This window comes from Anticarsia gemmatalis, chromosome 2 (assembly GCF_050436995.1).
Source record: "Anticarsia gemmatalis isolate Benzon Research Colony breed Stoneville strain chromosome 2, ilAntGemm2 primary, whole genome shotgun sequence".
Classification (NCBI taxonomy): domain Eukaryota; kingdom Metazoa; phylum Arthropoda; class Insecta; order Lepidoptera; family Erebidae; genus Anticarsia; species Anticarsia gemmatalis.
In genome coordinates, this window is record NC_134746.1 from 4,531,306 (window position 1) to 4,557,042 (window position 25,737).

The window sequence follows — 25,737 nt, forward strand, 5'->3', positions numbered from 1 at the left end:
GTTTCTATATTGCGCGGGGCAATTAGCGCAACTCGGACTCAGCTCTACTCTCGGCTCGGCCCGCCCGCCCGCTCTTGCCGTAGACTCGCTCCAGCCAATCAAATTACGAGAAAACCGCACTCACCCTCCCAAACTTAACAAACCTTTCAATTTATGTCGCAACATCAACACTAACGAATGAGAAAAATAAAAATGATTTTATTTTCTAAATACTCTACTGGTAATAATTGTTGTTTTTTTTTATAAATAAAATCAAAGATTATCGCTTTTTTATCACTTTTTTAACACTGGTTAGCTACAGGTTGCTTGGAAACGTAGAGTGTTAGTTCATTCCTGTAACGATTAAGTTAATATTTATTTTAGTGGTAGTATAAGCATTATTTATTTCTCATCTTGGAGTTCTTTTTTTTTGTTCATTATTAAGGACGGCCAAAACTAGATGAGATACTGTAGTGTACTGAGACATCAGTTTTAGGCTTTCGAAGTGGAGAAGAAAGATCAGGAAGGCTGCCCCCGCTACCATATGGGATTCATAGCATGGGAGAGAGAGTTATTTATTAAGTTAAATGTAGTGTGAGTATTGTAGGATCGTATGCGGTAATTACCAGACTGAACACAGGAGCGCGAGCGCGACATCGCCGCTGCACACGGCTGTGGGGCGGTAATTACCACGATCCAAGGGGTTGGGGCACGGACGCTCTCCTGTCAAAAGGATCGCGTGCCTAGCGGCGGACGCCCGTATTAAACGCTAGCGAAGAACCCGTGCCCCATCAGATAACATGCAATCAATTTCGCGATCTACATGCCTCTACGTCGGCACCGCCCCTGGACTGACGTCACGCCGATAAGCTCATAGTGCCAGCTAACCACTTGGTACCACCTGCTCTAGCACACTACAATTCACGACTTTAATGCAGTTTCAGTATTATAAAGTTCGGAATTCCGCATGTAAATTTAGTGATGCCCATAGTATTAACTGCTTTAGTGAATCGAAAAAAGACATCAGTTTTAACTGTTGTTTTTATATCTGACTGTCTCGTCTAATCAAGGCATTCACAGACGCTCCGGCACGAGGTGAAGTCACGCGATCGTTTTATCGCACACCTTCTTTCTGTTTTATAGACAGATAAAGTTTGTTTAAAAAGCTTGCATGTCTTTACTACATCGACGTCCTTGTCGTGACAAGTGGTGTAACCCTCGACATCCTAATATGAACAAAACAAGGCTTTTAAAGCTAATAAACTAACTTCATCGGCATAGCACCGCTGTTTTCTTTAAACGATTGAGCACAACGCGTAAGTTTATTTTTCTATTGTCAATGCCGAAAGTTTTGACATATTTGTTTAGAAAAATTCTCCCTAAGTTCAATTTCAAATAAATGTTCACAAAACAAAGCACTGGGGCGTGATGCAGAAAATCCTCGCAAGTCAATTTGATATTATGAGGTAATGGAGAGTAACGGGCATGATTTACGCGGCATCGAGGAGGTTCAGGAACCGAGCCCGCGCGCGAGCACAATTATCGGCCCGCGGGCGCTCTCAATTACGAAGAGGCGCGCCCGTGGGAACACCTCCAAACCGACCGAGCCCAACCACAAATCTTTTGGTCTTACTGTCTTACGCCCGACCCAACAAGTTGCAATATAAAGCTTCGTTAACCAAAGATACTCATGCTTAATTAACAGTCTGTTATTTGAAGAAGTTATGAGACGTAGGTATATTTAAACAAAAAAAACTTATTAATAAAGCATTACATTTAGGCGGTGGGGCTAATGACACTGTATATTCCCATAACATTGGAAATTAGGACAGATAAACGTTAAAAATCGATTAATTTCATAATGGAGAATGTTACTAGGTATGCCAAATCGCTTCAAATTTTGACTCAGTAAAGCCTGTACATGTACCTGCAAGCTAGTTTTTGTTTTAGTCAAAAATACCAAGTAGTTTTTATTTTACAAGCATTCAAAGTTTCGAAAAATATCGAGTCCCACTAACAGCGTGACGTCATATTACACCGTGCTGCGCGAGCCGCGTCCCGCTTAATATCAAGTCTCCAGCCCTAGATGTAATAGCTTATGCAGTGTTTTGTTGTGTTTTCGTCCCCTTATTACATTTATAGTGTAATAATAGTAAATATTATTATTAAGGACCGTGTGAGCTAGACTGAGCGTGGTGTAGAATGACGTCACACGCACATTGACGGTTACAATTTGTTTTACTTAAAAATCAGAAACTTATTGACGTATCGAAGTAATTCTTTCACTAGTATTTTTTATTTTTAACAGAGAATATGGAGTGCTAATTATCAAAATATGTTAACATTCTCCATTATGTATTAAATATGATTATGTATGTGGTTGTAAGTAAGTACATAGCTACTACTACTGGTGCTAAGTATTTATAAAATACATCAGAAACAACGGTAGATATGTTACTGTAAAAGCCCGACCTGTGGTAAATCCTAAGATTTTCCGGTAAAACCTAAGATTTACCAACTCTCAATGGTAAAAGTCCGAACAAGCCAGAGTTTAAAAACTATGTTACGATATATAAAAAAAATCCTCCTTCATAACTATGTTTATAAGTATTTCACGATATAATTATATACTGTGACATAGTTATAAAGAAGGAGTTTTGGGCAAAGCGACATGGGTAGGTTAGGTTACAAGGCTAAGGTGGGAGCGAGAGAAGCGAAGCTCCCACCTTAGCCTTCGTGGTTATTTTTTTTTAACCACCCTGAAGGAGGAGCCCCGCGAAGCGGGGCTCCGGCGACATCTCGACATCATCAAGTGAGTATAGGTAAAAGTTCGAATTAAAAGAATTGTTCGGACTTTTACCATTGCGAGTTGGTAAATCTTAGGTTATACCGGAAAATCTTAGGATTTACCATCGTTCGGGCTTTTACAGTAACAGATACACTGCATATCTATCGAATATTACACATTTACTTTATGTAGTAATCATTGTTTCAAACTGCGACCAATTTTTGATCAATTAATGTAAAATTAACTACAAATCGCGTCTATAATAAATCCGCGGAACGCGATATCTTTTTACATCGTTTGTTTTTTACTTAGTTGTTTTAACGATTCATTCGATAAACGAATTGCAGTTTGAGGACGCGATCGGGTCGAGTGTCGCGTTTTAATTTGCGCGACGACACACGAGTGGACTCCGGTGCAATGGTTTGCGGGGAACGACGCGTCGAGTACCCTGCTAATTGCAACGCCACGCTATCCTCGTCCAACACCATCGGCGCGGCTTCAGCCGATCATCAAAATACGTACACTCCAGTGGCGAAGGCTCCCTATAACCCGATTCCTAACGGCTTTACCTTCGGAACACTCCTTAAAATGCGTCACATAAATGTGTATTATTCTCAAGAAAAGATCGTTTATTTAAATTAAATTCTATATTTATTACGACATTCATCAATATTTTCAATACGACTAATTTAAAATAAATAAATGAATAAACGCCTGTTCTATTTGTCATTGCAAAAGTTGCATACCGAAAATTGCCGTCAAACAACTCGACGGCGCGCGCAGGAATCTCGTAAAGCGAAAAAGATGTCGATGACGTCACGCGGACGTACTTTTCTATGGCGCGTTTTACCGGCGAGGTAACCCGGAATTCATCGGCTTATTGGGCGACTAGTAGGTACAACAGGCGCAGCGGCGCGGGCGGCGCGGCAACTAGCGAATGTGTGAGTGAGATGTAATGATATTTAATGAGAGAGAGACAATGAATGCAATTGTTGTGATGACATTTATGATTTTAGATTTAGTTTTGTTTTCATTTTGCGCGCCTATTTTAGGTTATTTTATTTAGTGTAAAATGGTGGTGATTGTGTGAATGTACTGGTCGTATCTTACGTGTATTTGTAAGTACTTATTACTTTCATTGTTATTGTTTGAGTATTGCGATCAGGGACAACAAGTAGGTAGAAGTAGAAGCTATAAATATTGTTAAATTAGTTATTAATCAGTAAATTAATGTTGTAGAGTGTAGACGTTGTCACTTTAGTATTGTATTTAGTATTGTATTAGTATATATATGACATTGTTACTTTAGTACTTATTATTCTGTGACATTGTTTTCAAAATGCTCCTAGTGCCAACATGTACCTATCTACCAAAATAAATAATACAGAATGCAAAGGATATATGTAATTAGTATTTTAAACATTCTCTTAAGTTATTCGCTACGATATAACTTTATATATTTATCAATGGCTTATTGGTAGATACCTAGCTGTAAAGTGTTTTTATTATTTCTCCAATTGTTTCTAGAAGATAGCATTTGGAGTCAATCAAAGTTGTATTTAAAAATTAAAACACTTATTTTAACATGAAATTTGAAGTACCTAATAGGATAGAATCATTCCTCATCAATAATTTCGTTCATAGGTAGGTACCTACTTAGTTCTTACCTACTATGAAAGTAGTTTGGTAAATCGGATCGCAATACAACGATTCTGTTCTGTTAACGTATGGTTAGTCGTCAACCTAGTGTCAAATTTGTTCAAGCCGCTGCCCGCCATCGCGTCGGTCACCCACCTATGGAATGACCGCACCAAGAGTTGCTTAACTTTAGCTTTAGCAGTTTTAGCTCCGGCTTGCCTTTTAACAAAACTCACCCTTCGCCACTGGTACACTCTTATACATATTTATAACAGTGATAAAAATATGAAGTACTAAGTATATTAATATTTATTACTTTTAATTTATTGCACTAGCGCCGCGCCGTACTTAAACCCGAATCGAATGAATAAGCGAAGTTTCATTATCAGTATCCCACGCCATGAACGTCTCCCAACGGACGGGCTGATAAGCTCTGACCAAGCGCAATCATATCGGTGTGAACATTAATTACCTGATTTGACACTACCAGCGAGTGCGACAATAATCTTACCTAATTATAACGAACATGTGTTCGGTGGAAGTGAGTCATTTTGCTATGTACAAAGGGGCGACTTTTGCGCTATTCTGAGAAGGTCTGAAGTAATTTCTGAAGAAACAAATGAAACTGCTCCCCTCGCGTAGGGAAACGCTTTACAAACCGCGCGGCCCATGTAATCGGATAATAAAAAGGGCAAACGCGGTAAATATAAGATGAGGAAGACAGTTTTACGAGCACCACCTAATTAAGTGGTGAAACCAGCAAGACGAAGTAAACGTTTACAGTAATATAAGCACAAGCAATTGGAAGAAAAATAACTATATAAGTTTATTTTAACATTGACGCAATTAAATACATAATATTTAGTCAAACAAAGCAATAAGAAAGGTTTCCTCGCCAATTTTTGATTGACGCTTAAAGAACCAACCACCAATTTGTATCCCTTACAAATTGGTGGTTGTATATTTACATATAACCCTAAACTTGAAATTTAATAGGTGTGTTGTTTAATTTCGATACCTCAATTTTTGCGTGGGTCCTATTTATGGTATCACTCTGCTTGCTTACTCTTACCTAAACGATAAAACACATATAGAATAACTGTCATACTAGTGTAACTGCTTATTATTATTAATTACAGTATATCTACTAACAAAAGCTAAAATCCAGGAATGTTAGTGCAAATAGCGAATGTCTGCCGAAAATAAAATCGGTAGCGATGTTGATGCGGGCGGGCGGTGCGCATGAGTATTTCTGGCGCGCAGGTAGGGCGGCGCGCGGCGGAATGCGACCTCACCTGAGCGACTGATTCACTCGCGCTAAATCAGTGCGCTCAACATATTTATTAGACATCACCTACTTCTGATGCCACATTTAAAATAGCTGAAGTAAATCTGTCGAAATACTTAGCAGTCAGCCGTTTCATTTTACACAAAGCGACAATACACCATAGAACAAACGAAGGTATGGTACAGAGATTCTACAATTCGGTAGCGAAGAATTGCATTGAGAAGAACAGAACAGAAACAATCTTGTTGTATTGTTGTTATTGTACTTTATAATCAAATTCATGAATTAAAACTCGCCGAAAGTTTTAAATTTTATTTACTTACATAATCTATAAAAAATCTTGGCAATGAATACCAAATAACGTGATTAACGATTTATTTGCTGGCCTGTACCAATTTAAGGGTGTAAACGTTTAATTCAGTGCGGGTCGCGCGTGGACACGGGTCCAGCCCGGGGCGATTCATTAGCTCGACCGCGTCAGAACAAACAAATTAACGCGACGGGCGTGTTTTACTCGGTGATAAAAGGGCGCGAGGGCGATGGGCAATGCGCCAGCTGCGTGCGGCCGCGCGATAAATCTCGCGGGCGGCGTCAAGCGGGCCCGTGCCACGCTGCCCCGCTGCAGGTGCGCCGCCGCCGATAGCCGACCCTCTTACTACTTGCGAACTCCCCAGGTGACTTCGACCTGGATACATTACTAATTAATGAACTGCAGATCCAACTTTTTACTATACACTAAATCGTGAAATGTGAGACCTCCTTGCTTCTAGATGTATGCATATGCACGTCTAATGCTCTTACAATAATTGAATTGTATCAAAACGAGGGTAGTGTCAGTGACCGATGCCTTACATGCCGTCTCGGTCAGTTGTGTTGCGGCACAACGACGGCAACGCATGTGGCGTTATGGTCGAGACACGTAGGGTATGTTGACGCGTGTGTGACGACGGCAGGCAACGACGCCGACGCGCCCGATCCCCGCCCGCCGCGTGTAAATGGCTTCAGTTAATTAAGTTTAATCAGTGCCATTATGAGCGCTGTACGGTCGGCGACCATCTGCCCGACTATTCACGCCCTCATATAGGGTTACAAAGCCAACCATGTGTTGGTTTATCAAAGAAATTCAATATTTTTAAAACAACAAACGTACAAATAGTAGTTCCAATGAATTGAAATGTTAACAAAATAATTCGACTAATGAATAATTAAGCAGTAGGTAATAGAAAAGACTTATTAAGAAGAAAAGGAATAGAAAACGTTTAACTTCTCAAGTTTGTTAAAAGTTGTTTTGATAAGCAAAAAGTAGTTTACACAAGTTTCAATGTTATTCTGTATCCATGTACACAATGATAAATTCAAATGAAATATGTACCATAGGCTGATAAATGGTCGTGGTAAATCTGATAACACTTTATTGTTCAAAATTTGGTTCCCATTTTACGATCGACAATAATAATAATTATATACCTACTTCACTAATCATTAACAGACAAAGCTCCATGTAATGCTATGAAAGTATTATGATTTTGATTGTAGATATTATTATTGGTTGAAGTTAACATACTACATAAAAATATGCAAATTGGAAAGAGAAAGAAAAATTTTAAATTAAAGTAGATATTATATTGTGATTGTGACGTGACACACCCAAAAGAAAAATTAAGGATTGCATTTTCATAAAAAACTTCATGCAATGTTTACCTAATTAAACATATGTTTCGTTTCAAATTACGAAAAAAGAAAACCAATTACTCGTAATAGATATGCGTGTTCATAAACTTCATAGTTACAACACTAAGATCATTTTTTATTGACAGCACAAGTATAAGCCAGTTGTCGCCTTGCTAAACAAAGCGCAGAATACTGGGTTTGATTGAACTCCAGGTCAGACAGATCGTACATCGACAAAACTAATTAAGTCTCTCTTATATTACAGATCCCTATCTCCACTGTCAATGCAAAAGTAAGTGACTCTTCTTCAATCATGCCTTAATCACTTGGATTTGATTAGGATGTAATTTTTTTCGACAATTGTTGAGACTTGAAAAACGACAGTTTTATCCCGGAAATTATGGAATTATACGGATAATAATCCGTGTAACTAGAGTCCACACGAAAGGTTTTGTCGCAAGAAGAGCTAGTATTTTAAATAATGCTATTTTAGTGGGTTCAGTATTGAATCTGCAGTACTTACGAACACCGCTCATACGCAATCGTGATCAAACCACAGCATTAGAAAACAAACTTAACAAAAAATACTTAAAACATGGTTATTTTGTTGTGACAATCGAAAGAAGACAAAGCGGACCATACGGACTGTGAGGATAGGACTGTGCTTTCTGACGCAATGGACGGACAGCTTAACTAACTTTAAGTACTAAACCCCTAGAAAAAAAATTCTATTGTCAGAAATACATTGGCTGACATGAAAAACGGTTAAATTAGGGTAAAATAAAAAAAAAACACTTTTAACCCGAACCTTCAACCAACCGTGCTAAATTTCATTTCATCGTTTTAGTGGTTTATTAGACAGGCAAACCTTCAGCTTTAATATGGTGTATAAATTGATACGACTAGATATTATAAGTGCGACAGTTTTAAGGGATGTTTGTTGCTCAATGAAGCCAAAACAACAGAACAGATAATTTTTGACCATCCACTACTAATGGGAAAATGGAAGTTAGCAAGCGGTTTCCTTTCATGTAGTAAGTATTTACCGTATAAGCAAATGGTTTCTACAACTTTAGATTTTGCAACTTTGGTGATTAGTTAGAGATACACGATTTAGATGTTATACATTGTCTGTTACGAATCGATAACTAGAACAAAAATAGCGGTGCAAGCAGATAGTCAAGTGTAGCGTGCTGTGCGACCATTAACGCAGCGTGACGAATCGTCCAGCAGAGAGCGGCGTACGGCCAGGGTTGCCTTACTAAATTACCGTCATAGAATGGCCAGTGTTCTAGACAAGAAACTAAGAGACAAGGGCAACTCTAACAAATATACATAAAGACCAATGATGTTTATTTGGCGCTTAAAAATGGCTTAGGTGGACAATCTGTCGAAAATAGAATAAAAAAAACAAGTTAAAGCGAAATGACCTATACTGTATACAATCAAGTAAAAAGTCGCAACCATCGATATTTTACGAAGACTTAAATTTGATTGATATGTGATAGATATTCAGAATTTAATAGGCAACCCTGTTGTGTAGGGCGGCGCGGCGGAACGTACCCGCGTGCCCGCCTCTCACGCGATCTTATCGCGCCTTCCGCGAACATCGCATCGCACTGCCCGCCTGTGTCTGTTCCGTGACTTCCTTACCCTCTATCCACGTTTTCTTCTGTCATAAATTAGATTTACTTTCAGGATTTTACCAGATTTTAATTCAGACCAACGTTAGTCTATAAAACATTGTTAGTTAAAGCACAGACAGTTTCAGGTTGACCGTTGGCTGCGCTCGTAATGAGCGGCGAATCCTTTGACCGGCTGCACGGGAGCCACGCAAACGCTCAGCTAATTAGGCGGTGCAGATCTGAAGCCGCGACCGAATTAGTGCGATTGTATCCCCCGGCTTAACGGACTGCTAGCGAACTAAACCTAACAAATGTACATATACCGATGGTTAAAAATGTTACATAAAGGTTAATGATAAACAGTATAACCTATTATATGATGCTTTACTCCGTCTCGGGTAGTTTGTGCCCTTCGTTTCTTCACAATGAAAAGATCAGTATGAACTTTAAATGTCAAAATCAATGATTTGTGACAAGAGTCCATTGGGAACTAAGATTATATTAGTCGACTAGAATGGACAATTTGTACGAGGCTACTGTATATAAATGATGCGTAAGGAAAATAACGACACCGCGAACGGCTACTTATAAACGTTTTAGTAGATCGAGGCAAGGTGAAGCGCAAGGCAGACGACTAGTCAAGTTTACGAAGGACACGGAATAAGATAATGTCAATCGTGTCAGTAGGCAGATAGATTAGGAAACTGTTTTAAGTGCAACGATTTCCATCATTTAATATTTTCATATTTCATTGCCATTTGATCTCGAAGTCAACTACTTAATTGCCATGGAACACTATTATACAGATGAATATAAAATAAAATAAAAATCCCTTCAGTCATTTTGTAGTGATTGAGCAACAATCAATCATCTATGCAAATATCCTTACGCCTTAATTTTATTCATAATGTTAGTAAAAAGGGAGGTGTTGAGATTAGAACTTACATTCATATTACATTTGTTTAAAGAATGGTAACAACACTTTCATTAACACTTCATTCTAAGCATTATAAAATAACACTTAATGTAGATTTCAATAGTCGATAGCAATTTCAATGAAATGTTACCCCCTAAATAATTCTATCCCAGTTCAACTTAATACAACATGTGAAATTGAAACGTGTTAAGTTTCTACGTGCCTATTGAAACTTCCGTCCCCAATTCTATTATCCACATGTTCACGAATGGCGATGTAAAGAAAACAGTGATTTCTACACGCAACATAAGTGCAAATTAGTTTGTTTGGCTTCTGATATATAACATGCTTTGTCGCGATACTTCTATTCCATTTTGAAGAGAGAGCAATAAGCTAGTCAGTATATTATAAGTACAAAATTAAATGCATGTTCAAGAATTAATTGTTTCATAGTTATCATATAATCACAAAACTAAAAATAACCTAAAACAATTTTACAAATAAAGCATATCGTAAAGTCATTCGTAAAGCTACAAGTTATAAGACAACCACAAAGTAGCGCGTACAACCAGGCTCATCTCATTAATCTGGGTTTCTACATTAAGCTGGGATGTGCCAATGGTGACAACTAAAATCCTCGTAGCGACCGCGGGTCGGCGGTTGCAAATCCTTTTGTGAAATCTGCTACAAATATAAAGAGCTTCTTAGCGTACCTACATCAATCTTGTTGCAAAGCGGCTGCACTTAGAGCTATATCTATCAATTCATGTGGTTTATCAAGAGTATAGTCAACAATGTTGTCATTAATTTAAGAGCAACTGTAGTTTAAAAATAAATAACTTTAATGCAGGAGTCGAAGGGATAACAGGCATCTTTATATTGTTGATTAATCTTGATAATTTATTATAGGGACAACCAATAACATGAAAGTGATAAGTAAGACAAACAATAATGTTATAAACATATACAAAACTTTTTATTTTTAAGTTTTTATAACAGAAAATTTTCTTGATTTTCTTTCTTTACGCGTGCAACATTATAGAAATCCGTTCTATTAATTAATGAGAGAGTAACTCGAAGCTGTTGAGCTTTCACGATATTTACAATTTTCATAGTTAATTTGTAAATAAATCAACACTAGCAAAGCAGCTAAAAGCTACTAGGCTGTTGCTGTCTGTTTGTAGCTTGTATACGACATAATACAATAGCAACGTGCTTGTCAACCTATATTTCGTTATGCAAAACAAAAGGTATGTTAGTAATTATAAGGAATTTCTGTGTTAGCATAATACGTCGCAACGCTGTAACACCTCATTCAACACGCATAAAATATTGATGTCGTTTGAAATTTAATCACGTTTCTGCCCACAACACTAGGTGGCGATCGCTCATGGCTATAGCAAAACGACACAACAGCACAACACGGCCGAGTCGAGCAAACACAGAGGCCATTGTGCGTGTCGGTGCCTTGACGGTAGAGCCAATGTTTCACTAGAGTTTGCGACTCACCCCTGAGTCAACAGCCTGTGCTGAAAGACCACCTTGTTATTAATAATAATTATGGCCTACCTGGTAAAATTCATCACGCCGCTATTTAAGCAGGTAGGTAGCTGAAATACTACCCGAGCAATTTTTAAGGAGACAAAAATCAAGTGATTTAGTTACTTTCATGAAATAGTAGATAGTGGAGACCACATAGTGCAAGTCGCTCGCGTGACTGTCTCGCGAGCGGTTTAAATGACTTCCTTTGTTTCTTCACATAGCGCGCATCGCACACTTTCAAAGGCGAACATAAATCACAACTTTTGTAAAGTAGCAATTTACGTGGCGCGAACAATATCACTTAAGTCATAAAATTCAGACGATACTACTCATTCATGCATGACAATTAAATGAAAATGTTAGAACCCTATTGCTATTTTTTGTGACAAGCGACACAAATATAAAGGCAATACTGACCATACATATTAAAATAGTTATAGTTCCATAAATAGCCTACTAAGTAAAAAGTACATTTATGTATCCATTATTAGCAGAATTGTTGAGATAGACAGGCTTAAATAATACGTATGTTATTGTGTTTATAGTACTTATAAAGGCATATTCCGCTATTTCGATTATGCTGTTTTTTAGATCTTTCAGTAAATAAACTCGTTTTTTATTCGTGAAGCCAAACAAAGCTTCACGAGTGAAAGTTGGAAATAAAGTAATAACAAAAATATGGACATGCCAAGAAGAGGTTCCTACGGCATCCTTAAATGCAAACGTGCACTGTCGGAACCTTTGCCTAAACATGCTGCAACACCCTCAAAGATGTCGCGGAGTCTTAAGGTATGCTAACGCATAATATTCGACGGACTGTGCTTGCACGTACGGATGTCAAAGGAACCTCTTGCTAGCCATTTCTATAAGTCATTCTTTTATCGGGCTATCATAGTAACACACTATTAATAAGTAAATCAGAATGTTTATGGTCTGCAAGCTGGGTGAGGAACCTTGCTACTAATGAGGGGATAAAGCCTCGAAGGGGTCGATGTATGACGGTATGGGATGCAACTTTAGTGAGGTAATAAAGTATAATAACGTATCTTATCTTATATGTACATAGAAAATGTCTGGCATATGAATAGTTCTGGTTCCAAGAGCAAAATGTAAAATAATTAGAAAGCTTAACAAAAAGCGCGACAATTGTAAACTGATAATTTCTCACAAAGGTCATAAAAACTAACAATGAAACTGCAAAGCCGATAGAGCCAATGAACCTATGCAAGTTAGTGTAGGCGTAGTCAGTGGAAGTTACAGTCAAGTAAAAATAAATGTAGGTCAATTTTACATTACAATGAATCACTACATAGATATTATATTGCAGGACTAAGTTCCCCCGCCAAGTCTGTGTTTCAATCAGCCCAAAACTACAAATATACTGTTTTCTTTAAGTGTTCAATAATTTAGGTGTGTAAATCGGTTGTAACATATTTATCATAATTTAAATAGGTCAATATTATTAAAGAATTGAATTGCTGTGTCTCATAGTAGCCGATAATTATGTTTATGAATACAATCGTAAATTGCGTAGAACAACTAAAATACGCGCATATGGCAAGCTACTTGAAAAAAACACTATTAACCCTATCTTTTGCTACTTGACAAAACACTGTTCTGTCATGATATCCTCGTATATATCACACATTTGTCTCTTAGATACTACATTATTGATTTCATAAATTGTGAATTTAAATTGACATTCACGGAATACTATTCGATCGCAGCGGTTTGGCTGTTTATATGATAATCTATTTCACCATTTTGTTCCTTGCACGTGAAGCCCAAATGTATTATGTATCTATTGCTATGTAAAGGAAGTACTATGTTAGTCTGTTTAAAAGAAGTAAATTTGCGTGCTCTGTTTTAAAATAAAGTCTGGATAAACAAAACAGTTTGGATATTTACAACGTTATCTATGTATGTATTTAAAGAAATGTAAGAACTTTTATTTGCAAAGATAAATAGGCGCACGCCCGAGGCCAGGCGAACGATTAATCTAAGTTTAGAGAGTAAACAAGAAGGTGAAGTGATCAGCGGGAGCGTTGTTGAAGTTTAATAAGCGTTAGTTAGCGGGTGAAGGCGCGGCGCCGGCAATAAGGCGACTTATCTCCGGTGTGGCGGTGACGAACAAATTATTGCTCCTGCTTCCATCAAACGCCCGTTAGTGCCAGTTAAGTTTCTTAAATTGTTTATTACACATATTGAGATGGTTAGCTACAAATTTTACTATTTACGGCTGTCTTTTCAGGTAAAGTAAACATATGACTACTGATCAAGAGGTATCTGGTTCGATTACCTGTCATGTCGTAGAGATCTTTTCTAACGACTTTTAATATTTTCCTATTAGTTAGTAGCCCGGAATTTGGTTACGTGTACTGATATTTCAAAAACGCGGTTGCATTTCATACATCTCTGCCTACACCGATGGGTAGCTTTGAGATAAAAAAATAAAAACTACTGAATAATGAGTAACAATATTAGTTATAAGACAGACACATCGTAGAACCTATAATGTCAAAGCTCCCCAGTTACGATGTAAACAAACATCAAGTCATAAAAAGGCAATTAGGATTTTAAATGTAAGCTAGACGAGCACAACCTAAAAGTACAACGCGGTGCATGCGGAGTGCAGACAAGGCGGGCCGTCAAAGCGAGAATAATCTCATAACCGCGGCCCGGACGACACGGCCAGCTTATGCTGAGCGCCCTCAGGCTTACTGAGATCGTTCTTTGTACAAACACCACCGCGCTCACGCCAACCACGTATAACAAAGCACCTTACTTATTAACTTTTAAATTTATATAATTATTCGGTCGCACTTTAGCCTACGAGTGTTCGTGCGCATCGAAGTTAACGTTACGATGAATTCCCGCAATTTCGGCTCAGCGTTAGCGAGTGCGAGACAATTAAACGGCGATAAGTTTCGCAAGTGGTTTCCAACCACGGCGAGTATTCTAGCGGTCCGTACACTTCAATTTCTCCGCGGTCGGTGATGCGTGGCAGCGCAATCGGGCGCGGCTGAGCGATTCCGATCCGATTCGCAGCGGCAGTTTACCTCATTGCAACATTCGACTACGTGCCCCTTCCGACAAGACAAGGCGAATGAAAGCGTCGTCACGACAACACTCAATTAAACAGTTCGTTATATCGCTACTCAACGCTTCGCTATCGTCATAATATCATCACGGATCTGAGATCAGAAGAATGACAATATTAAGTAAAGTACCTATTTTATTTTTATCCTTCATGTCCATTACTATCATCATACCACGTTAAATGCAGAACTCTCCGTACAGCCAAAAACCATGGTTTGCGTAGTATGAAATGGGTTAGATGTATCAAAACACGACAATGAAGGTGCGGTTGTGGGGAGGCAGAAGCACCGAGACAACTCTGCGAGCACCACACTGATTACGATTACATATTTAATGAGCCACTCACATGGGCGCAACTAGCAACGTGCCAGCAAACTAATTTCAATACACGCCCACATTTTTTATGGATGGCACATCTGTTAAAACTGTAGATAGGTTACTAAAAATGCATGGTTAGTCTTGAGATGATTTTATTAATAAGTCCAAGTTTAAAAGTTTAAGCAAATATAATTAATTACGAGAAAAGCGTTTACTCTTTCTTCCCATAGCACGTAGAAAAATCGGAAAATCAACGAGAGAAAGTGTTCATATGTGAAAGAGGGGCGGCGAGGCCGGGCAGGCGGTGGCGGGCGGCAGAAGACGGCCCGCGCACAGTTTAATTTCCCACGAGGTCGATCTCAGCGCCGCGAAGTGCAACCCGCGGGAATTAATTGCCAGTAATGAATAGTCAAGTGAACGTCCGTTAATTATGTACATCTACACTGAAATTTTAAGATACTATCAACATCTTCAACAATAATAATTAAGAGAACAGAACGACAATATAAATAAAATCTACAACAACCGTGTAATCGCTCAAGAATGTGCAATAACAGTACAAACTAACAACGGTATATTATATCCTATGGTAGCCTATGGCAACTGACATGGTACATTGTCTCATAGTTATACTATAACCCACATTGCAGTTTTCACACGAATTGCAAGCTTGGAACAATACAGGTAGCTGCCACCTGAATCGTCGCTGTTGTAGTTCATTGACCCTGCAATCTTGTTAGAAACGTAATTGTGTCGCTTTCGAAGCAATTTAGTCTTCTCAAAAGTTTGCAAATATACGTGGTTTAGACAACATTGTGTCTTACAAAAAATGGTTTCATTTTAATCCGTGAAATAGCATGGCTCACGGCAATAGTCGTTCGTCAAACTATCACTTGTGTAACAACAAATCGATACTTAGTGCAATTTAAACCGTTCAGATTTAACACGAATTTTATTTAGTCATTTGGACTTCCTTTCTCTGTTACTATTTTGACGTTTTGTACAAGTACAACAAATCGATTGCAGACGATCCGATGGATCCGAAACGATCTATGAATGGCGTCGATGATTCTGAGACTTATTATTTAGTAGAGAATTTATGTATTACAAATAAATGACAAGTCAAACGCAGAGCCGCTGCCGTGTTTGTATAATGCGCTATCACCTTATGTAGGTCAATCATTGAATAACAGAAATATAGTATCTTCAATGACACGATTGAATAATTGCAGGAGGAAAAATAAAAAATCCTTGCCACTGCCATAACTGCTATACTGTTATGATAGGAGTCCCCGGCGGCAATGTGACAAGCGACAGCACACCAATTCGATAAGACATTATTGACACATCGCATTGTCGGTCGATGGCGCCGCGCGATCGTGAAGATTCTATCACATGTGTAAGCCGTTACAATCGGTAATAGCGTGTGCAGTTAAGGTGTAGGTTTATTACTTCCTCGTCGTCGAGCGGCGTGGGAACAGGGCCGGAGATAGTCACTCGTTAGCGGGGCACGCGTCGCGACGCTGTACTAGTATACAAAACACTTCTATGTATAAGATGCTAACGGTAACGCCACCTATCTACACTATCTACCAACATCGTCAGACGCGTATGCGACAATGCATTGCGCCAAACGTAGCGTAATAACACGCCGCTTTACACACCTGTTGTGATAATACATACAACTGCACCAGTCCACCATGAATAATAATCGCATGGACAATTATTTCTAACGACATACATATCATTACACTATGGAACACGCATAAATTTATCTGACGTCATTTATCCTTATTTACTCACTGCGTTATTATAAAAATGAATAACGGAAACGTGATTTTCCTTCTTAACTTGTTTTAAAATAAGTATTTATAGAAACAATATCATACCTCAGACTAAGAATTTAAATTTATCGGGTCACAAATGCAAGAACGCCTTAGGAATCGTGTAGTTTTATTTCCTCATAGCTATGTTTCAATTTCAGGTTTATTTGGCAAACATTATGCTTACTTACATAAAAAAACTGTGTTGGAACTTGGAAACAACATGCGTGTTTAAGCATATCAATTGCACTAGTTACATTTAGTAACATGTGCACAGGTCAATTGGTCTAAGTTGTTAAGCAACCAGCGCACGGTCGGTTGTAGAAATGTGACAACTATTTACGTATTCTTGCCTCGGAGAACACATTAAACAACACCGACATCAAAAAATTTAGAGAGACGTGTAGCTTTAACATAATTTTGTTGAAATTCAAAGAAAATCGGTAACTAACTATAGCAACGCTCTTGTTTACGATTACACAAAACAACTAATTACAATAATCAAATCATCTCTTCACAGGTATGAGTCAGTGTAGTGGGAGGTGAGACTTGCACCAAAGCGATAATCTGAAGACATACAGTATAAGGAAACGAGAAACGTTGCCAGTATTTTACAATTTAATGTATCAAGGCGACATCATTTACTTTGGTTACAATTGCATATATTAAATATAATTATATTCAAAGTCAAGACCACTCGTTCATGCTAATTGTCAGGTGAATTAATAGTAATTATTAGTGATGTTCCACTAGACGGTAAATCAGACTTATCCGGCCACTTTTGTATTCGGCGTGTAGTCGGTACAACTTTCGCATAAATTTTTGCTTTGTATCTATCTATTTCTTAATAAAATGTAATACAAAAAATGATATTCTGTTGTTGATCTTTTTATCTGTTTGTAACCGGATTGGACCGCTCCGAACGAAACTAACTTTGGCATAAAGTTATTAAGTCTGGGCAACACATAGGCAATGATGTTTCATCTTGAGAAGCCACCTCGACGTCATGAGCAAAAATAACATTAAACAAACTTAACTGCAATAGTTTCTTTCATACAAATTGTACCTAACTGACCTGACTGTTGAATGTGCAACCGCAAATATAATTTTTTCAAAGTCATTGAATGATCGTTGGAGTCACTAAACCGATTTTGATAAGAATTTTGAGGTAATGAAGCAACATTCAAGCCACTTTTTATCACGGAATGTTCGCGAAATCGTGACTGAGAAAAACGGGATTTTTCACGGGGTTTTTCAGAGAATTGGTTCAAGAAAAAAAAATCTCATATTATTTGTATGAATAAATCAATAATTTACTTTTTACCCGAATAATACTAAATACAGAAGAAGGCTGATATACAGAACATCACTAAAAATATATTACAAGTCGGTTTCTTTGCAACCGATCAATCAGCTAGTCAGCTAAAGTCGGAACATATCAAGATTACTGAGAAAAGAGTCATGCACTACATATTTATTTTACAAAAATTTAAACACCCAATAGCAGTTGTGTACCCAACATGGCTAAATAATTCAGAGACCTCGCGATTAGCGATATCCTATGACGCTCAGACCTCAGTCAGCGAAAGTCCGTACGTGATAATAACTTACGTTTTTGAGATTTGCGTGCCAATAATTTATCGCGATTAAGTCTGTAATATACTAAATTATAATTAAAAAATTTCCATCAGGTGCAAAGAATGTATCTAAAAAAATTGGCTCTTTTACCTGGCGAGTAGATTCTTAATAAACGGATATTTTCATAATATTTTTGTGTAATAAACATGTTATAAATAGCAGTAGCGTGTACCCTACATAAAATAGGCTGTTTGATGCTATGTCAATAAATGATAATAAATTGGTTAGCAGAACAGCTTAACACTGATTATTATTTTCCGAGTAAGTAATCTAGTATTGCAACCGCAATTAAATATGCAATGACGTAGCGTATTATATTATATTAATATATTCTATTCTATTATTCTAGGCTACACATTATCGAACCAGATACGCAAAATATAGTCGTTTAACCAGTCTCCGGCAATGGCTATTATCTATTTATCGTAAAACTGCTTCTTCTTAGACATTTTAAATAATGTAAGTACAAGCATTACGATCTACGTTCGGCAAGTAGGCTCACAAATAACTAAACCCCACTTCCTACACTTGATAAACTTATTCGAACCGATTGCAGTTATAGCCGCCACCAAACAATGTAACAATAGTAATACTTAGATACTATCGACCACCTATAAAGTTAGTGAATTCTGACAGCGCCAGAGTGACTGACACGTTTAATTTAATCATATTGCTGTCTGAAGAAGTTGCCTGAAATTTACAATCGCTCGCAATTAATACGTCGATGTCACCATTGACAAAAGGCATACCAACCTTGCCAGCCTCGGCTACTGAATGACCCAAGTCGATTATGGTCACAGACTACATAATAATATCATCTCTAAAACGACTTAGAACCGATTTTTCTAAATTACTCATCTAAGAGGTTAGGGGTACAATGAAAGATGAAAGATTAACAGGATATGCCAATTTTTTTAAGTTGGAAGTATAAATGCCTATTTTGATGTTTTAAATTATTAAGATATGATAAAGTATGCCTTCTCATGTCTTTTTTAAATTTTTACATAGATAGGGTGATGAAATATAATTTGAAGATTTTTAGAGCCAGAAGAAGCTAAGAAATAGTGTGTCCGTTTTTGAAGAAAATCCTCTCTTAAGGCTTTAAACAAGAGGAGTGTAAGGTTGTACAAAAATATTTTATTTGTGGTGGTAGAAGCATGCGCATTTCATTTTAAGTTTAACAATTTAGAGGTGTCCATAGTAATAATATAAATTGGAAAGAACAATAGTACAGCTCCGTATTCGCGAAATTAAGTATGGCGATAATTATAACAATTGAAAACCCGTAGCCAAACAGTAACTTTTTTTAAAAGTTAAACTTCTTAAGCCTAAGAATTCTTAAAAAACCGACTTCAAGATATGTTTTGTCGCGGTCAAAGCCAACCAGTAATTTGCCACCGTATAAGCACCACGAAACACGTCATTTACTCCTAAGATTTGAATCAAATTTAACTGAGACTACCTGAGGAATACCAGCTTACAAACATAAATAAAGAACCATATCAATCGGCCCATACAAAAAAAAGCTATGAGGAAACAAATATAAAAATAAATATAGACGACTTGAGAACGTCTCTTTTGAAGACGTTTAGCAGGGGCACCTTTACGCGCAAGTGATACCGCGCGGATCCACCAGTAATGATAATAATTTCTAATTGGAACTGTATTTTGTGCCGAATAGATTGATTTTGCCGGAAATTTTACAAACATTGTAACTTTAGAAATGAATCATGGTCTTACTGTACAGACGAGCATGAAAAGTGGTAAATTCAAGCAGGAAGATGAGGAACGCCCTACAAAAATGGATTGTTTGATGAAAACTCGCGTCAAACGTTAAGACTAAACTCCTTAAATCTTTAAGAGGTAAAACGGTAGAAAAATGCATGAATGATTTTTGATCTGCGAGCTATTACTTCCTTCTTTTGTCACATAGCAACCCCTTTTTGCATCGATTTGTTTCTGGCGACGAAAAATGTATCACGGACCCCGTTTCTGCGCTTGCCGCATCCGCGGTGGTCAGTAGCTTCGAAATTGGCATCGAGAGCAAGTACGGCGGGAAATAAACATTAACCGCAGCCTATAAAACCACAGGTTCACGTTTCCCATACATAAAATCTTATGTAATATGGGGAGTTTTGAGATCATTTTGGTTCAAAATTTAAATCAACTGCAATAAAGCGCGTTGCTACATTACATGTTTATTAATTAACTGCGTGCAATGATAGTAGTTGGAGTAGGAGATTATTTATTCAGACATAGAATCAGATAGGTTCGATATCTTTAAAACAGAATTACTGTAAATCAGGAGGAGCCAGTTTGATTACATCCAAGACATATTTGTTACGAAACAAAGAATCCATGAGCAACTAATAAGGTGATTACACGAAAAACCTTCATGTCCTTCAAATAATATAATATTTTACTTAACCTCACTTCACGGCTAACAGCCGCAATCGACAGTTGCCATCCGTGTTATAAAATATTGCTTGTCCAAACACAACTCCTAAAGTTGATCCTGTATTCCATAGTAAAACGATTTCTTTAAAAAAATCGGTGACAACCATTTTAAGTAGTAGTTTAAAACGAAAAACTTATGAAGAGGATAACTCAGCACTTCAAAGTGATGTGGTGGTATCATTCTATTTTTTTTCGAACTTTCTATTTGAGTTAATGAATCCGGCATTTACATAGAGAGTTTCTGGTCGGATACTAATCACGGATCGCGCAGTTATTCCTGTGATTGCTGGGAAAATTTAGGCCAAAAGAAAGCACGTAAAGCCTTTGGTCCCACGTCTGAGGTCTCGTCTTTCGTATCAGATAACCGCCGCGCCGGGCTAGAAGAGGGTAATGGAATGGAGGCACTCTCCACCTGTGTATATGCGTGTACACACTTGGGCACTAGAAATAAAACTCCTGATTAGTAGGGTCGTTTGAATGACCGAATAACTACTAGGAGGACATTATTATTAGGTAGCGTCGTTCCTAGATAAAGCCGGTAGTAAATAAATGCATATATCTAGGAACCCTTATTATGTTACAATGTTATAGTGTACAAAATACGTGTGTGTATAATTTTACGACGCCGTAAAGACAGAAGTATATGTGCGATGCCGCATTGTTAAAACCTGAGAAATATCGCAGCATTTTGTCAAAACTCTAAATGATGATTCTTGATCACGCATTGGTTTGTAAATATTGTCACACTTGTAATACAATCTCCAAGAATGTATTTTTTAACAGTAAAATCGTATCACAGTGTTTTACCGAGCGCAACCAACAAGTAAATCTTGTTATACGTAACATTTTCAAGAAGGTATCGTTTCTAGGCCTTTTTTAACGCCGTAGATCCTCCGCCTTATCTCTCACAGGTCATGTCGGTTTTCCGTCTATGAGGATGATGGAATACAGTATATCTGTGTATCGTGCACACACTTGGACAATATAAACGTCCTGCACATTATCTGGATTTAATAAAACTAGCCACAATAGCCATTTAACGGCCAGGGGGACATTGTTTTATTTATTTAACTAAGTTTTAAACCAATTCAGTCGTTTAGTGTCACGGTAAAGAAGAATCGCATATAATCGTTTTGATGACAAAAAAACACGTCTCATGCGATTGAAGCCAGGTATGGGCTGCGTGTAAACAACGCCTGTTAAAATGGCATTGTCCCTAGAATACACCTTACAAGTCGGTCGTATGCCACTGGATGGTGTTATCTACAGAGTGAAGTAGCACTGACCTGCACATCGAAGGGTTGGTGGTGCTGCGTGGAGTCGGGCGCCGGCGGCACGACGGAGGCGCCGTTGACGAGGCTGGCGGCGGCCCCGCCCACTCCGCCCACGCCGCCGACGCCGCCCACGCCTCCCACGCCGCCGACGCCGCCGCTAGCGCCGCCGACACCGCCGACACCTACGCCACCCACGCCGCCGACCCCTCCGCCGTACTATATAGCGATCATCCCATTAACAATAAATATCAACAAACATTTCATTGCTTAAAATATTGTATAGCTAGTAAATCATCATTTCTAAATAATTTAGTTATGTCATTTTGTAAATACAATAAACCCCGCACGACTTCGACACTCCTCCGACATAGGACTTGTTTTAGTTTTAGGGTAAAATTTCCAGGGTATTTAGGTAAAATTCCCGGTAAAATTCATGCACTAAATCAGGGGTTCCCCATCTTTTCTTGGTCCGGTATCACTTTTATGCTATTCTTGTTAGCAGGGACCACTTTTATACTATTCTTGTTAGCAGGGACCACTATGTTAGTATATTAAAAAGGAACTGTAATAATCATCCTGAAAGTTAAATCCGTAAATCAATAGGGTATTACATAACAAAAAATAGTATATTCTTGAGATAAGCTTGTCTAACTAAATCGGCCCACAGCCAGCGCTAAATTTAAAATTATTTGCTTAGTGACTTCTGCGTACCACTGGTGGTCCGCGAACCACTGGTTGGGAAACTCTGCACCAGATAAATTTTCTACATACAGTAATAAAATAGTTTATATACCTGTTGTGTACTGGCAAAACTGTTGTTGTCAAATTGTGGATGCTGCTCCATTTGTAAAACCAGTTCAATGTGTTGGTTCATAGAGTCGTTGAGGGTCATGCCTGAAATAAGCACTTTAAGTTAGACGCACATTTGTGTTTGAAATATTTATAATTTAATGTATTTAAGCTCATTATTACCAGGGTGAATTTGAGGGTGCTGTGGGTGTGGCAGACCTTGCAACGGAGCCACGCCTAACATTCCCGGATGATGCTGAAACAGAAGCAGAAAATTTAAGTGAAAATTATGTTTTATATTTCGAATCAACTTTAAAGCAACATTTACATTGGCATTTGGAACATAATATCGGAAGACAAGAAAGTAAAATCCCAAACGGGGCATCGGCTCCGCAAGTTAATCTACGACGCTGAAGATGATATTAAAAGGATGCTTTAGTAAATGGTATTCATCCGTAGCGATGCACGGTAGCAGCACGTACCTGCGGATGTTGCGGGTGCTGCGGGTGCTGCAGGTGCGGCAGGTGGTGCAGCGGCTGCGGCTGCGGCAGCGCATGCGGCGGCAGCAGCGGGAAGGCGGGCGCGTCGCCGTTGCGCACGGCGCCGCCGCCCGCCGCGCCCGCGCCCGCCTCCTCCTCCGCCGGCGACGGCTGCCGCGATCCCGGCGTGCGACTGCAAACGGCGAACATTTCGTTACAAACCGGCGATTAGGTACCTCTCGCTGTTCTATCTCTACTCGAGTTTCGTCGAACGATCGAATCGCTATACAAATAGAAGAACGAGCGGCGGTTTAGTTTAAAGCGACGTATTCGTTTCCTATTGTCGTATGTTCAAATCGAAGTGCTTTTATGAGCTTTACAATGACTTGATTTAATGGTGGTCTAATTCTAACAGACCATCAACATTGCATAAAATGTTCGAACGTACCTACAAGATATTTAATAACAGTTTTTATCTCACGCTTTATATTTTTTTAATAACAAAAATAATCGCTATGTATAATGGAGTGTCAATCTACCGTCATACGAATGGCACCGAGGCGAACGTCATCAGATGAGATGTGTTTACCATTATGAATCATAGGTCGCGGCGGCGGGGATACGATAAGATTGGGTGCGGGCCGCGTGGTGCGGCGGCGCAGGTTGCGGCGCGTGGGGGCGAATGGCATTGACAGAGGCCATGATCCACGGAGCGGTTATTGCCCGCGACACTCGCCGCCGCACGCACGCGACCCGCTCGCCGCCGCAGCGCCGACTGCTCCACATACAACGCTCATCTCTCGCCGCTCGGTGGCCTTCGCGACGATCTAACTGACTTGTCTGTCTCCTACTATTATTTGTAACTGATAAAGATTTTGATTATCGAACGCTTGTTTTGAAACTAATTTACCTGATATTGTAAAATCGTCACCTCATAGTCTAACTGTATAATCATCAAAAGGGAACTTATTTCGAATAAATGATGGGATAATATATCAGACAGCGTGTTAGGCACACAGTTGTCTAAACGACATAAGAATCTGAACTGGACTGCCGTACCTTTAACTCAAATTAGGACTCACCATTTTGGAGATACGATACCTACTATAAAGTTCTAAAATTGATTTCTTTTTGTACTAGACCGGGCTAAAACCGGGACCGGGATTAAGTTTGGCATTCTTACACATTTACGCAGTTTCCAGAAAAAATGTAGAAAATGTCGATACTAATGGCTTAAACTGAGAAGTAGCTATTTTAACTATAAAAAGCAATAACTAGTTTTTAAAATTTTCCAAAAATGTTCTTCAGTTCCTACTTTTTCAAATGTGCGAAAAGGTCATTGGTGCGTTGTCTGGGGGGTCCAAACCATCAACCACTTGCGTAACGTGTGCCTAGACTTGATTATTTTTATTCAATCAAAAAGTTTTACTATCCATAATAATAGCAGAATGCGCTTTGGCAATTCACATAAAAGCAGATTCCACTAAGAGAATACAGCGTTCTCTTGCTACTACAGGTTGTACTAACGCTCATACTTTAACATAAGATAACATACTTGAATATTAGTGCTGAGTATTTATAATAAACCACTCACTATACCTGATCGTATAATAAGTATAATAACATACTAGTAAACATATTTTCTAAAAATAAATGTAATGTGCTCACTTGAAAGCTTTGTCATCTTCTTGTCCATTGTGAAGCCCATTAGGAAGGGATCCATGCTCGTGCAGCTCGTGCAAGTCTTTTTCAAAGGGCGAGGCAGACTTGTCCTCGGGTCGCTCCTCGAGGACCATGCCGCGCAGCCCGGCCACCACTCCAGCAACTTTCTCACCTCCGCCTGTAGCAACACCACCTACTTCTATATTAGTTACGGCTAGTTACTAAAAATACTCTACAATGGCAGCAATCAGGACCTTATGTCTTAGATAACGCATTGTTTAACTGATATTGCTACCCATGTATACACTATAATACCTGTAGGTGATCCTCCTAGAACATATTCGACCATTTTCACGCCGAGGCCGGCCGTGTCTCGTGGTGACAAGATACTACCAGCGTCGCCCCCGGGAAACGCGACTCCACGGCGCGTGCTCATCATGGGTACGCCTACATTGTGTTCCACTGCTAAAATACGAAGAACTTAGTGTTAAATTCATAGCGTTTAAGGATCGATTAATGTTTTAACAAAAAACGTACGAAATTATGTATTTTCATTTAGGTACCTAGGCTATTTTAGAAAGGAAGGTTGCAGCAAACCATTGATTTATTTGTGTTCTAGATATCTAGGAAATTGATCCAACTTGTTTTATAAATACGTATTACGTCTCAAAAATAAGAGCTAAGTTTCGCAGCCGGTCAGAGGGGTCAGACTAAGTACATGTCAACGCCAGGAATGCCCAACCAATCAAGC

General features: G+C 38.6%; 1 protein-coding gene and 1 long non-coding RNA gene across 2 annotated transcripts in view; one reads left to right on the plus strand and one right to left on the minus strand.

The window, feature by feature from the left end:
* The window catches only part of pum (pumilio), a 70,700-nt gene that overhangs the window by 34,937 nt on the left and 10,026 nt on the right, over positions 1–25,737 (minus strand). The window contains exons 4-9 of the mRNA XM_076125450.1: positions 25,302–25,451; positions 24,993–25,179; positions 23,328–23,517; positions 23,029–23,101; positions 22,850–22,950; positions 22,069–22,272 (exon numbers count right to left, since the gene is read on the minus strand). Coding sequence (XP_075981565.1) covers positions 22,069–22,272; positions 22,850–22,950; positions 23,029–23,101; positions 23,328–23,517; positions 24,993–25,179; positions 25,302–25,451 — 905 coding nt within the window. The remainder of the gene's footprint in view (positions 1–22,068; positions 22,273–22,849; positions 22,951–23,028; positions 23,102–23,327; positions 23,518–24,992; positions 25,180–25,301; positions 25,452–25,737) is intronic.
* LOC142980141 (uncharacterized) lies at positions 3,301–23,419 on the plus strand. The gene is made up of 3 exons (XR_012959857.1): positions 3,301–3,885; positions 7,630–7,656; positions 23,305–23,419. It is a non-coding gene; the product is annotated as an uncharacterized LOC142980141 (long non-coding RNA).